Below are 15,871 nucleotides of genomic sequence, written 5' to 3' on the forward strand. Positions count from 1 at the left end.
GAAGATGTCATGAGTGATGTAATATGTGTGGTAATTAGCAGTGCATGACAAGGATGAGAGTTATAGTTACCTTAGGAAACAAGTTATAGTTTAGGTTCCCAGGCCCCCCGCAGCCCCAGTTGGCTCACCGCATAGTGTGGAAGCCGGTATTGCTCCAGCCGGAGGGAGCAACTGCAATATGGGTTCTGTTTCTCCTGTCTCCATAAGTGCAGACAGGGAAACAAAACACAGGTCTGCTGCCAGCTGGCGGGAGCATTTGTACAACTCCCACTCGTTGGGAGCTAACTTAATATTTGCTCAAGTTGGTGGGAGTTCTGAAAATACTCCCACCAGATGGGAGCAAACACATGTTTTCCTGCCTGTGGCAGTGAGGGCAAGGAAACTACTGTGTCCCAGAACACAGTAAGTGAGCCAGCCCTGGGGTATGGGGTCCCCAGGCCCAATAAAGGCCCAGGGAGGGGGTAAGAGCGGCCACTCTGACTTCTGTTTTAAGTTACAGCCCTGGTTGATGATGTCCCCAAGGACCTTTTTTAAGGCTCAGGGTGTGGGGCCCCCTTCCCTTTTTTATACATGTTGGCCACAGGGGATGGCATCCCCAGGAGCAAAGTAGGCTCCAAGAGAGGGCCAAGCACCCTCTTGTATATGTAATTACTCAGCCCAGGAGATGGGGTCCTCAAGGCCTTTCTAGGCTCATGGAGGGGGTCACCATGGCCCCCTCCCCTTTTTAAAGAGTCTTGGCCCTCGGGGATTGGGTCCACAGGACATTAGTGGGCTTGAGGAGGGGGGCTACGTGCCCCATTCCCTTTTATTAAAATGTCAGCCCTGTGGGATAGGGTCCCTGGGGCCCTGTTGAGCTCAGGAATAGGGCCGCACACACTCTTCCCCCAAAAAATGACCATGCGTCACCCCCGGAGCCCTGACCCACCCCAGGGGAGTCAATAAAACAAGCACAGGAGCCCACACTTTTATAAAAAGTTTGTTATAGATTCACAGGTCCTTTGTGAATATGCTGCAACATTTTATATTAAAAGAAAAGTTTATTGGCCTAGGGTTCTGGGTACCCCTACCCTACCTCCTTGTCTTCTTATGTTTCTTTAGGGTTTGGGACTGATTTCTGAGACCTAAGATGGCTGCCACCACTTCCTTGTTGATGTGGTGGCAGCCAATCAGATCTCAGCAAGAGATCTGTCAGATCCACAGAGGCACTCGTCCCTAGATATACCATTTTTTTATCATTAATTGCTCAAAAACTACTAAATGGCTTTATACCAAAACAGAAAAAGTACTTGTTCTGGACCAAGATCAAACTTTCAGCCAAATTTAGTGTGAATCCGTTCAGCCAGTTGGGCTGTAGTTGTGTCTAAAGTTACTATGGAAAAATGAATGGGGAAAACGTTTTTTGGGACTCCTCCTTTTTCTTGGCCTCTTCTTAATGGATCACCCCAAAACTTTCCATGTGCTAACTATTCAAGTAGTAGCACCTTTTTTTTGGAATGTTTTGTGGAGATTCGTCAAGCGATGCCAAAGTTATTAGCAACACAAAAAAGTAATTTCCTATAGAAACACGATCCTAAGTATAACTACCTGGTTACGAATGCTACTATGTAATATATATATATATATATATATATATATATATATATATATATATATATATATATATGTTTGACGGTTGCCATTGTGTAGTTATTGTTAGGTCACAGTGTTCATATGAAGAGCATTTTCTGATTCACTAATATTTTTGGCGCCCCTTGCCGAATCTTCACAAAAATTTCCAAAAAAAGCTTTCATCCATTCATCCACCTCAGCTTCTTCCGTTGAGCCGTTTTTGAAAAATCTGTGTTAAAGAGGGGCCTGGTGTGGTCATGAAGAGATTAAAAATAGGTATATCTGAAATGTTGGTGCCCAAATATTCTCTGGTGGCCACTTTAGAGATGACATATCAGTCTCTGATTTCATGGCCTAATATGAACAATATGTTATGGAATGCATTGCAGGACTTGGAGACATGGTGCCTCATGCAAATTAATAAAATAAAAAGATATGAGGGGGCAGGTTGGATACACCATGACCTGTCATTGGCATCTGAAGAAGAGATCTCACAAGAACCACCCCTTGTTTGACTGACCACAACACGGATAACATATTGTGCCATTACAGGTCTTGGTGTAATGGTCCTCACTGAAATGCATTTTTGTGAATTTCAGATATTGAGGGCCACAAAAATTAGCAGATATAAAGGATGATAATAGATTTTAGTCACAATATGAACCATTTATTTGGGGTGTTTTACAAATTTCAGAAATTCTGGCAAATTCTTAGTTGAATTTACCCTGTGAAAAATGCTGACCCTGTCCTGAGAGTTGATGAACTATGTTTGAGAGAAAACTGTTTTGTTGAGGTTTTATCATATAGATTACGGATGTTGCTCCAGAAGTTAAAATGAGAGCACATTTTCTATAAATTTACAATCTCTTGCTCTGCATTTATGACAAAAGTGTTTTACGACAAAAGTGTGATACACCTGAAGCCATCTCAATGGATTCAAAAGCTGACAAATTTAAATGTTTCCTTTAGAAGTGAACAAGATGAGAGGGTTCTTTTTGTCACTGAAATTATGGTTAATGCTCCTGAAAGCAAAAATGTGTAACATTTACTATGAGTTCTCAAATATTTCCCTCAGCCATTTCAGTAAAACATTCAGAAATGCAGAGAGAAACTTACTCCCAGCACAGGCTGCAGTCTGTAAGTTAAGTCTCTTGGTATCAAGTGCAGCATCACCACAGAGTTCTAATGATCAACTAGAGCACTAACATTTTTATTCCGGACAAAATCGAGTCACTCCAGAAACCTATTTTGTGGTAATACGAGCTGTTGAATGTAAAGCCTTTGTTTGAAGAGGAAGCTGAAGTAGAAGATCCTTGAGGTAAGAAAACATGAAACCGGAAGGTTAAAATGTGAGGAGAGGTATGGGCTATTAGTAATTTGAGGCGTAATACATTTTTTAAAGCGGCTAAATTTAGTTAATGGGAGAGAAGTCCTGTATAGCTACAGCATCCCCTTCCCAAATCTGATTACTCAACCTACCTATCTTCTCAGTCATAAAATAGTTACACATTGGTAGACAAATATCTATCTATCTATCTATCTATCTATCTATCTATCTATCTATCTATCTATCTATCTATCTATCTATCTATCTATCTATCTATCTATCTATCTATCTATTTCAGAGTAGCATTCGCCCATGTGTAGTTATAGTTAGGACCTAGTTGCCACAGGAAGAGCATTTTTTGGTCTGCTAATAACTTTGGTGCGCTTTGACAAATCTTTGCAAATTTTACAAAAGAAGAGTTCATTCACCTCACATCCTTCCCAAAAAGATTTGGGATAATTTGTCAAGCGGGGGCAGAGAAAAAAGTAGGTCCTAAAACGGAATTTCCCCATTACATTTTCCATAGGACAATTGAACACTGATACCGCGAAAACAGCTGATACACCAAATTTGCCAGAAAGGTAGATCTTGCTCCGTAACGCATGCTGTTTGTGATTTGGTGTAAATCTGTTCAGTATATTTTTGAGTGATTAAGATTAAAAATATTTATATTTCTGGATGGTAGAATTCACGGAAAGCTCACAAGAGCCTTGCATTAATGCAATTCCAAATAATAGAGCAATGTTGTTGGAAATTGGCCCTCTCTGAAGGGTCACCCCAAACTTTTTGCCTTCCTTCTCCTCTCTTTCTGACCTCATGTTTGTTGGCTTTAGGACTCTGGGCACTCTACCACTGCTATCCAGTGCTAAAGTGCATGTGCTGTCTCTCTAAAACATGGCAACATACTCAACTGGCATATTTAATTTACCTATAAGTCCAAAAGTGCACAAGAGGTGCCCAGGGCCTGTTTATTAAATGCTACTAGTGGGCCTGCAGCACTGATTGTGCCACTCACATATGTAGACCCTTAGCCGTGTCTCAGGTGTGCCACTGATACACCTCTGTGTGCAGTTTCACTGCCATGTCGACTTGGCATTTAAAACTACTTACCAAGCCTTAATTTCCCCTTTTCTTACATATGTCACCCCGGAGGTAGGCCCTAGGTAACCCATAGGGCAGGTTGCTGTGTAAGTAAAAGGCAGGACATGTACTGCTAAGTTTTACGGGTCCTGGTAGTGAAAAACTCCCAGAGTCGTTTTTCACTACTGTGCATTCACAATTCCCCTATATGCTTGTAAGTGGTCATTTCTGATCTGAGAGAAATAGACTTGTCATATTTGGTATGGTTGGAATGGTAGTGAGAACTCCTACTTACTGGTGAGGTTAGATTCTACATTACTATTTCAGAAATGCCACTTTTAAAAAGTAGACATTTCTCTGCTCTTACTGCCTTCTGGACCTACAACTGGACTCTGTCAGAGGGACTGCTTTGCTGCCCAAAGGACTCATCTGGACTGCTTTGTTGGAAGGATTGCTGGCCTGCTTGTTGCCCTGCTGCCTGCTGACCCCTGACTGCTGGAAGGACTCTGCCTTTTTCTACAAGTGCTCTCCAAGGGCTTGGATTGAGCTTGCCTCCTGTTCCGAAGTCTCAGGGCTTCACCAAAGAGAAGAAAATCCAGTGAGTCAGAAAATTGACGCAACGCCTGCAAAAACTCGATGCAGCGCCTGCCTCACAGCTGAAAAAACTCCACCTCGCCTACTGGATCAATGCAGCGCCTGCTCATTCCTAACAGTGCATTCTGGATTTTCAACTCATCGTCCCTGGGTGTCAAAATATCCCCACACCGCAGTGAGTAATCAAGGCTACACTCCTGGAAATCGATGCATCATCTTGCCGCGTGGAAATTATCGTTGCATCAACTCTACCGCATTGAAAAAAATGATGCATCGTTTTGTTTTCCAGCGCATCTCCTCTTCTGCAGCACCTCTGAGTCATTATTTTCAACACATCCCAGGTACTGTGTGTTAAAACGATACAACCACTGATTCTTGTGGATTAAAACTCATTTAAACCTTTTAAAAGTGATATCTTGACTTGTGCATATTGGAGTTTTGTCGTTTTGGACTTGTTTTACTCAGACAAGTATTATCTATTTCCCTAAACTAGTGTGGAGTACGTTTTCTGTGTTTTCACTGTGTTACTGTAGGGTGCATACCTCTGCCAACTAGAGACCCAATTTCTATCAAATGTGATTGACTGAAGGGGCTTATTTTTCCTGTTGGCCATCTCGTGCTATGATTGGCTGGCTGCAACATGAGGAGAAATGTTGCTTTCTTGTTTGGCTTTGAGGAAAAATATGTTTTTTTCTGATTTAGATGAACAGCCAGGGGCTTCTACACCAGCTCAGCTTCCTCAGCTACTCAATGTTTCCTTGACATGGGAATTTATTTAAATGGGGACAGTTGTCAAGAAGAAGATTTGTGCAAAGTACGTCACCCGTAAACTTTTCAGAAAAGAGTTTAGTCAAGGAAGCAGAAATAAACAATACTGCATGAGTACCACAGGCATGTGGAGACACCTGAGTTATATGCCTCTGGAATGGCTTTCAGAGGCAGAGTTGGCTCATGCTGCTGAGATAGACAGCTCTACAGGGGCTTCAACATCATTTGTTTCAGGAGATACTGTGCCTGCGCAGGTTCTAAGTGCACAGGCGGACATTAACCCTGCCTTTTTTAATAAAGCACTATTTTGCTGCTTGTGCGGATCATCTTTTCTTCATAAACAAGCAGGTCTGCCCAGAACAACTTTGTCCAAGAGCACAAGCACCCCCTAGGCAGTAGTGTATTCTAACTGTTTTTTGTAAATATTTCTCCTTTTTGTGGTTTAAGGACATGCTTTTTGTTCGTTTCACACCTCAAGTTCTATGTTTTTGCTCTAGCCTTTTAAATACATTTAAAAAAACCAAACCATATTTAAAAATATAAAAAATGTTTGAAAACCCAAACGTGTTTTTATAATTGTTGAAAACTGTTAACAAATATAGCTCTTTTCAGAGCTACCCTATAGTATAATGATCTATGTTGTTTATACTGTTTTCCTTTGTTTCCTTCTTACAAACTCTTGCGAGACTGTTGAGAGAGCGGGAGCACCCAAATGCTCACTCTAATTTCGCCATCCTTCAGGATTTTCTCATGAGATCATAACATTTTTTTAAAATAGGAATTAACCATCTACTCATCACAGTCTTTATCTCTTAGACACTTTCTCTCAAAAACAATATGCATCCCTACTCAAAGAATGTGTTGTGAACTCAGCTACTGATTTTCACTATTCACAATCCTGCGAGAGTCCTGTGAGAACTCAAAAATTAGTTAAAAACAATATACATTTTTAATCTTCACAGTAGTTATCCCTTAGACACCTCCTCTCTAAATCTCGGGGAACACCATGCCCTTTTGCTGCCTCCTTATATAGCTTTTTTACTTCATTTCCACAACACCTCCAATTTTTCACAGTAAACAGTGATGGCAGAAATTTCATTTCTAACAGACTTGTGAGAGTCTCTCGCTTTAGTGAGACTCGCAGGAGCCTCTCACTCCTGTGAGAGCGTGAAGGCTCATGGGAAAAATGGACCTCTTGACCAATCGCATACCTCCATTTTTAAATATGCCCTCCTGCGGGACTCTCACAAACCCACCCATCCAAATATACATTATTTTCTACCCTTAATTTCTCAAAATCTACGTTTGAGGAAGGAGCTGAGGTGGATGAACTATTTTATTTAGAAAGTTTAATGAAGATTCGTCAAAGAACCCAAAGTTATTACCAAAACATCAAAAGCTCCATCTGTGGAAAAGCAGATCTAACTATAACTACTTACTGGCATCTGCCAGTTGACAATATATATATATTATATATATACACACACACTCACACACACACACAAACACACCCCACCACATGTAGATATAATTTTATACATACCCACACATTTTACCACTCATATGCTTGCTTTCTCTTTTTTTGTATAAAATCCTGCATTGTTGCTCCAATTACTATTTTTTGCACTTTCTACTGAACCCCTCCTATCCAATAATTCAAAGAAACCACCAATGCTCTCACCAGGTCTCCCAGTCCATGGTTGTATGTCAGTAGTAGGGATACTCAGGGCAGAGGAGGGCCAAATTATGTAGCAGGATTGCGTTAATTATGCAGCAAGAAAGGCACATTATGCAGCGTGATGAGGCGCAGTGTGCTATAGTTTTACTTCATTATTTTGTCACTTTTATACTGTATGGGCATTGATTGCACTTCTTCAGTACCCGTTAAACACCCCAATATAAGCAATAAGCAACAGAAAGGTAACCATTCAACCTTTTGAAAAGTTCTTCCACTGCACGGCGACGCGTGTTGCTGCATTTTTAGTAACATTTGAACTGTGCTTGAAACATTTTTTTTGTTAACATCTGCAGATTGTGCAGTAGATGATGGATTGTGTGGCAAATGCAGCAAATCTAGAATTATGAGAAAAACGTAGCAACTGCGCAATCGCATAATTCCAGTGGCCCTGGGTATACTGTAGCATGCCCTGCATAGATGTCATCTGGTATTCTTCTGGCATGCTCTCTATGACTGTAGCTGTCAAGTGCTAGCCCATTAAAGAATTTCAGCCCTGCCCTGGTGGGGAGCAGGTCACTCACCACTGTAGAAATACTTACATTGGTAGTGGGTGAGCTTTCAGGATATATCTGAATGTTTCCAGTAGGAGGCTGCGGCAGTTCCCCTCAGGAGTCGCTGCTTAATTAATTTTTAGTGCTTTTGGCTACCGGGCCTAGTTGGCACAGCGTCAGTGACTTTATAGAAGAGTTCATTCACAGTGAGAATGTCTTGAGCATGCTCTATTTATGTTAAAGATATTATGAAGTCTGCAGGCATATAGGTGGCAACAGCTGCTGATTCATTTATGGAAAATCCCCATCAGTAAACGGGAAGGTCCACGAAGCAGTTCTATTACAATGCAAGCCAAGTTCAGTAATACCTTGATTTAAAAAGAGATCAAAGCAAACACCTTAACAAAACTTATAGTAATATCTGTCTTCTTTCTTTCAGGCTGGTACTGATGAAATGATCCACGAAGGTAAGAAATATAATTTATTAAACCACCAATGAGTATCCTCAAAGAAATAAATGCTTTCATGAGAAGCATTTGCTTGGATTCTGTTTAAAAGGAGAGGGTTTTCTCTCTCTGGCCAATTAGGAGTTGACCCGGATGGTAACCATAGATGGCATACCTCTTTGCCCAATTTTAGGTGGTCCAGTGTTTTCACACCCGATTTCCCAGCTTTGGGAACACCATATCCAATTTTACCACCCGGAAAAGTCTCTTTGAGATTGGGTTGCAAAGGAACATGTAATGATGCCCCTTGCCAGACTGAACCCACCCTACCCCTTCCTCCTTTACCACCTTCCTCCTTCTTTTTCCCACCTCGAACCAACATTCCCCACCCCGACATGTGTAACACTTAGGCCCATATTTATACTTTTTGACGCTAAACTGCGCTAACGCAGTTTAGCGTCAAAAAGTTTTGCGCCGTCTAACGCCATTCTGAAGCGCCATGCGGGCGCCGTATTTATGGAATGGCGTTAGACGGCGCAATCAGACCGGCGCTGCCTGGTTTGCGTGGGAAAAAACCACGTAGACCAGACAGCGCCGGCGTAGGGGGAAAATGGCGTATGGGCGTCTTAAAATGGGGCAAGTCAGGTTACGTCGAAAAAATCGTCTTAACCCGACTTGCGCCATTTATTTTCGACGCCCATCCCCCATCAACATGACTCCTATCATTGTAAAGATAGGAGTCATGCCCCCTTGCCCAATGGCCATGCCCAGGGGACTTCTGTCCCCTGGGCATGGTCATTGGGCATAGTGGCATGTAGGGGGGCACAAATCAGGCCCCCCTATGCCAAAAAAAATTATTAAAAAAAAAAAAAAAAATACTTACCTGAATGTCCCTGGGGTGGGTCCCTCCAGCCTTGGGTGTCCTCCTGGGGTGGGCAAGGGTGGCAGGGGGGGTCCCTGGGGGCAGGGGAGGGCACTCTGGGCTCATTTTGAGCCCACTTGTCCCTTAACGCCATGCCTGACCCAGGCGTTAAAAAGCGGCGCAAATGCGCCGTTTTTAGCCACGCCCACTCCCGGGCGTCTCTTTTGCCCGGGAGTATAAATACCACGTAAAGGCCTGGGAGTCATTTTTTAGACGGGAACGCCTCCCTTGCATATCATTAACGCAAGGAAGGGGTTCACGCTAAAAAATGACGCACATTCCGGGAACTTTGGCGCTATTCGCCTCTAACGCCATAGTATAAATATGGCGTTAGTTGGCGTTAGTTTAGCGTCGAATTTGCGTCGAAAAAAACGACGCAAATTCGGCGCAAACGGAGTATAAATATGCCCCTTAGTCAGGGCAGATGGTAAATATGAGCATTAATCTTCATGGAATTGGGAAGTCTGCGCAGAACGTCCTCTGAAATCCTGGTCCCGCACAGTAATTCCCCATTCTGCAGAGATGAAGTCATCACAGACATAGGCATGGAGATACCAGCTGAAATCTTTAATTTCAGCCACCCAATATGTTCACAATAAACTATACTAACTTGTAATTGTATGTGTTTCTTGTAGCCTAGGAATGCCAGTCTCACAACAAGAGCAGCACATGTAGAGCTCAACTTTAAGGCCACATTTCTAGCACTTTGTCCCAGCAAGCATTCTGGATAGTAGAAAGTGCTTAAAATATTAAATAAGGTACTTTGCATGAGGAGTATAAGATATAATGATTGACTGTGTATGGGGGAGTGGATTAACACAAACTGAAGGCCCTTATTTAAATTTAGTGCAGGTCCCCAGAATTGTACTTTAGATTAGCAACTCGCTTAGTTCTGAGCCCTATGAACTGCAGGAGCAGCAGGAACCTTAGTCACACCACTGAAAGTCAGGCCTGTGAACAACTAATAACAAAAGGCTGTCTTAACACTGTAGACTCCTTTAGTAAGGTCTCACCTGCTGTACTGTGTCAAGAGATGGTAGGTACCCCTCCCTAGGACAAAAAGGAGGCAGTAAAGAAATATGATAAGCAAAGCGGATGAGGCACTTCTGACCCTGGGTGTGACTTTCCTTCTTTAATCAAGGACCGCAATCTCAATTAAGTTACTCCCAGACAGTGGCGGCCCGTCCTTTAGGGCGGAGGGGCCACGCCCCCCCACCCCATGAAGAGTGTCTGTCAGGCTGAACAAAGGTCAGCCTGACAGACACTCTTCATGTTCAGCTCAGACAGCCAGGAGTGAGCCATGCGCGATTTGCGCAGACTCCTGGCTGCCTGAGCTGAACTTTGCTGGGCTCAGGAGATCACAGCTCCTATGGGCGTGACCTCCTCGGCCCAGCAAAGGTGCCTCGAGGCCCTCCCCTGGGTGACGAGGAAAGCGTCACCCATTGACACTCTCCCTGGGCGCTTCAGGTTTAAGCCCTGAAGTGCCCAGGGCGAGTGTCAATCAGTGACACTTCGTCACAGAGTGGGGTGGGGTCAGCAGTCTCACTGACCCCATCCTACTCTGTGACGAGGCTGGGACTGCTGCCTTCCCTCATTGGCTGACCTAGGGTCAGCGATTGAAGGAAGGCAGCAGTCCCAACCCTCCGGGGACCTGGAGGCTAAAGGTAAGTGTGTGTGTGTATGTATGTGTGTTATGTTTTACATTGAATGTTTGGTGCACGCGTGCATGTTTGAGTGTTATGAGTGTTATTAATGTTTGTGGGTGCGTGCATGCCTGTGTGTGTGAAAGAATGAATGTGTGTGATCTTCTAAAATGAATGTTTGGTGCATGCGTGCATGTTTGAATGGAATGAGTGTTGTTAATGGATGAGCGAGCGTGCGTGCGTGTCTGTGTGTGAAAGAATGAGTCTGTGTGTGTGTGTGTGCCCCACCCGCCCCCCTCCCTCCCAAAGCTGCCGGCCTCCACTGCTCCCAGATAGAATGTGGTCCTATTAAACTCAGGTTCTCAGCTAAGCTCTCTGCTCTTCTCTGTCTGCGTGTCTTCCCTTTCTAGGTTCAGTTCAGCTTTTGGTATTTTGCAAAACGTTTGTCTGTAATTTGCAGAGTCTTCTATCCTTCTCTTCCTTTGACCTTAATCCACACAATCACCATTTATTCTTGTGTTTCAGCTGCCAATTATAGGATATCTGTGAACTCTTTCCACCTAAATATATATATTGTCTTTCCTGCCTCCTCTCCTCGCATCTGACTTGCACATCCGCCTGTCTTCTTTCCCCCTCCTAGTTACACCATTTTCTCCAGGCCATGACTTGCATGTTATCTTTGATTCCTTTCTGTCTTTTCCTCTCACCATATCTTATGAAGATACTGTGGAGAGCTGCTGGTTTCATCTTTACAATCCTTGTAAATATTTACTCTTTCACAACGGTATTTAGACAGAATATCAGAAGCAGAAATATTGTGGACCAAAATATGGTGTCAAGAATATTGAGGACACATATGTCGTGAAGGTAAGTTTCTATAGGAAAGCACTTTTTAGTATGTATAATTCCACATATGTACCTTGATTTTATATATATATAAATCATCAACATACCCGGATGTGGAGTTAAGAATAGTAATTCTATACCTACCTATGTGCACTTACCATCTTGATATTTTGGGCCTCATTTTTGACACAATATTTTGTCCACACAATATTTCTGTTTCTGCTATTCTATCACTGACCCTTCACAACATTCAATTTCCATGCTAGTTTTACTTTTAACTTTTATCACCTTCACTACTGGTTGTCCCATATCATGTGCCTTTCAGAGACTGTATATCAGAATAGTGACCACAAAAATAATGTACTACCAAAATATAGAATATCAAAATATCTTAATACCATTTAGGTACATTGTCCGATTTCATATACGTGTAGTTAGGTATAGTGAATTTATACTTAACCTATATTGACTCATCTTCACAATATTTTGGTTTCTGGTAATCTGGTTACGATATGTTGGTAGAACAATATTTAAAACTCAATATTTTGATAGTTTACCCCTCCAGCTTACTCCGTGATGTCATTTGTTTCTATTTTTAACAATTTTGTGCATGTTGTCTTTCGGCTTCCTTTCAATACTCCCATCTCTTCCCTTTTGATCTCTGTGGGCTGTACTCCTTTCCCCTACCAACCCAAATCAATTTTCTTTGTATTGTCTTCAATTGTATCCATGGCTCACCTTGTCCCTGTCTATCACCTCAGAGCAATGTTTATGTCTCGATTCACTATCCACTCCTCTCAGATTCACTTACTAATCATCCAGGCATCCCCTTTACATTCAGTTAGTTTTCTGTCTATGCTCTGAAATTCTGGAGTGCCCTCCCTTCTCTTCACACTTGTTTAGGTCATAGCCTACCTTTGCTTAAAGACATCTTGGGGACTTTCAAAAAGCTGACCTAGCATTCTGCCCATTGCTTGCAATTGGCTTTGTGGTTTGTAACTCACATTTTCTTGCTTTTCATTTGCACAGCTCCACTCTATGGCGCTGCACTCTACGCCACTTCGCTATGTCTCTACACTCTACCCTGTACCACTTTACTTTATGTCAATGTACTCTTTACCACTCTACTCTACACCACTGCACTCTTCACCACTGCACTCTACTCCACTTCAGTCTAGGCCACACCAATCTACTCTGCACAACTCCACTGTACGCCGCTGTACTCTATGCCACTCTGCAACACTGCACTTTACACCTCTGTACTCTATGCCAATGCACTCTACGCCAATGCACTTTACTCTGTAACACTCACCTCTGTGCCCCTGTACTCTATGCCAATACACTGTATGCCACTATAATCTACTCTGCACTACTGCACCCTATGCTACTGCACTCTACACCACTTTACTCTACACCATTACACGGTGTGCCATGCTACGCAGCTGCAATCTACCCTGCACCACTCCACTTTACGCCAATTCACTTGATTCTGAGACAATCTACAATATGGCACTACACTCCATGCCACTCTACTTCACTCACCTCCACTCTACCCCACTCCGCTCTTTGCCGCTGCACTCTGCCCCAATACACTCCTCACAACTGCACTCTGCATCACCGTACTCTATGCCACTGCTCTCTACGCCACTCTACACCACTGCACACTGACACTTTACAACACTGTGCTCTCCACTACTGAACTCTACGCCACTCTATTCTGCACTACTCCTCTCTGTGTTACTCCCTTCTATGCCACTGCACTCTACGGCACTATACTCTACTTTGCACCACTCTATGCTACTCAACTCTCATCCACTCTATGCCACTGCACTCAATGCCACTCAGCTCTACTCTGCACTCAGTGCCACTGCACTCTATTCCACTCAGTTCTACTCTGCACCACTGCCTTCTGCATCATTCAACTCTTCGCCACTCCACTCTACACCACTGCACTCTATGCCACTGCACTCTGTGCCACTGCACTCTATGCCTCTGCACTCTATATCACTCTACTCTACTCTGTGCCACTCTGCTCTATACTGCACTGCTCTGCGCCACTCCACTCTGTACCACTGCACTCTGCACCACTGCACTCTTCTATGCACCACTCTAAGCTACACAACTGCATTCTACGACATTGAATTGTATGTTGCTGAATTCAGTGACAGTGCACTCAGTGACACTATACTCTGCAACACTCTTCACCAATGTACTCTACTCCAGTCCACTTCACGCTATACCACTCCAGTGTATTCCACTCTACGCGACTCCACACAATGCCACTCCAATACACAACACTCTCTTCCACTCCACTCTACAGCACTCTACTCCACTCTCCACCATTCCACTCTACCATACTCCACACCACTCTCTTCTATGCCACTTACTTTTAGCCATGTTGAACAGCAGCCATGCTGGTGTACAACATGGTTAAAACACATTAGCACAGCCAATAGCTCATGCATAGGTGAGACCTATTGGCTTTGCCAGTGCTTTTCTACTTTGGAGATCTTTTAACTCGTTTTTTAAAAACATCTTCGAGACACTTTTTCAGGGAAATTCGTTATTTTTATTACTTTTGTATACTTCAAGATAGAGCATTTTTTGTGTCTGAATTATATACATTTTGTCTAGACTACTTTGGCGAAGTACCATATAAAACAAACAAGCAAACAAACAAACATACAAAGAACTAAATAAAATGATAACACATTTCTGCACTAAAGCCACATATGGCTCTGGGAAACCAACTCCATACTGACTTGCAGCGCTTCTGCTACTTCAGTACTGACATGAACCACACAGCTCTGCTAACGCGCATCCCTCCTGCCGTGCACCCCCCATGCTCTTCTAGTTTTAGGTCCCATGCAGAGTTCTGCTAATGCACCTCACTCCTAATGCTTAGCACCTTTTGCTTTTCCGATATAGCCATCTACAGAAAGATCAAACAAGTAAGGCACAAAGACACACAGACAACCAATACATTTCATTCCTGCTCTGTGACACCTTGTGCTGTTCCAGTACAGAGACCCACAAACTGCTCTATCAATATACCTCAAACCTGACCATGATTTACAATATAAATGTTGTATGTACCTTACAATAGTGGAGTACAGCGACCTCAGTTTGCATCATGTACTAATGAAAATTACTTTCTATTTTTTAAAAGACCATCTTGTAATGTACGGTGGATTTCTAGAGCTCTGCTTGACACCCGTGACGGTAACCAGGCGCATTTCCTTGCCCTTAAAATGAAATATCAACCGATTTATCAAAAAAACAAAACACCACAGTTGCAGTGGCTTATTTGTGGCGACTGTTGCAGCTTCTGGGCATAGACATTCATTTTGGGAGGGAATTAACATATTTTTTGACCCAGAGCAAGGGAGGGAAGTGTAGAAATAGGGGCAAGGAGTCACAGGAGGACATCAAAACAATGTCTAAGGGAGAAAGCGTGGATAATAAGAAATTGTAGTGGTGGGATAAAGAGAACAGAAGCGAAGGGAGGTGAAAATCAAAACTAGGGAGCCCTGATATTCGGTAACCTTGGTAACACTGGCGGCTGGCTTCTTATAAAACTTTGGATGCTAGCACTTTATTATTATTATTTTTTACAAATTAAGCACTACAGGATCTTTTTCTGCCAATCTTGTGTACTGATTTTTTGCGTAAGGGTTAGCTGTAGAGACGACTGACAAGTGTGGCATGGTTTAAATCATAAAGTCTAGGGCTAGAATTCCAGTAATCTAAACGTGACATCTCTGGACAAAGTGGGCATAGTGATACGTTAGTGACATTGAAAGTGCTAAAACCACAGAACCGTACAGAACACAACTCTGCTTTTTTAAGCAGGGAAATACTCCTATTAAAATGGTACAAGATAACCCTGCAAGGACCACAGAAAGGGGGAGACTCAGGAGCAACGTTAGAAAATGTATCTTCGCAGAAGAGAATGGATTGTGAGAAGGCCTAGGTAATTTTTTAACACAGGCAAAGTCTTAAAACAATGGCAAATCACACAGATTACACAAAAATTCTCATCATTTTGCAGGTGGCAAATTTTGTACAATTCTTGACCATGAAAACTGGTTTGAAAAGGAAATGTCTCACATGGTCACTGAAGACGCAGCCAAAAGGCATTTTCACCTTGAATTTTCTCAAGTGGCTTGTTTTTAAAGTATGATCTCATATCCAACTTTTATGCGAGATGCTATCCAAGTAAATTCAGACAAAATGTAAATTTGCATGTTTTTGGAGTTTTACAAAGTTAAATAAAAACGTTGCATTTTAGCCCGCCCTCTCTTGTGAGTGCATCCAATAATCTTCCATTAGAGGGAGCTGAGGTAAATATGGCAAACGCACTTAAGAAGACCTCGGATTCTGTATATAGTATCTTTTTTGGACCAGA

The 15,871-nt window shown here is 42.7% G+C and overlaps 1 protein-coding gene across 1 annotated transcript in view; it reads left to right on the forward strand.

Moving 5' to 3' along the window:
* The window catches only part of ADAMTS3 (ADAM metallopeptidase with thrombospondin type 1 motif 3), a 652,903-nt gene that overhangs the window by 5,276 nt on the left and 631,756 nt on the right, over positions 1-15,871 (forward strand). The window contains exon 2 of the mRNA XM_069230315.1: positions 8,046-8,073. Coding sequence (XP_069086416.1) covers positions 8,046-8,073 — 28 coding nt within the window. The remainder of the gene's footprint in view (positions 1-8,045; positions 8,074-15,871) is intronic.

Source organism: Pleurodeles waltl, chromosome 1_1 (genome assembly GCF_031143425.1).
Source record: "Pleurodeles waltl isolate 20211129_DDA chromosome 1_1, aPleWal1.hap1.20221129, whole genome shotgun sequence".
In the NCBI taxonomy this organism is placed as follows: domain Eukaryota; kingdom Metazoa; phylum Chordata; class Amphibia; order Caudata; family Salamandridae; genus Pleurodeles; species Pleurodeles waltl.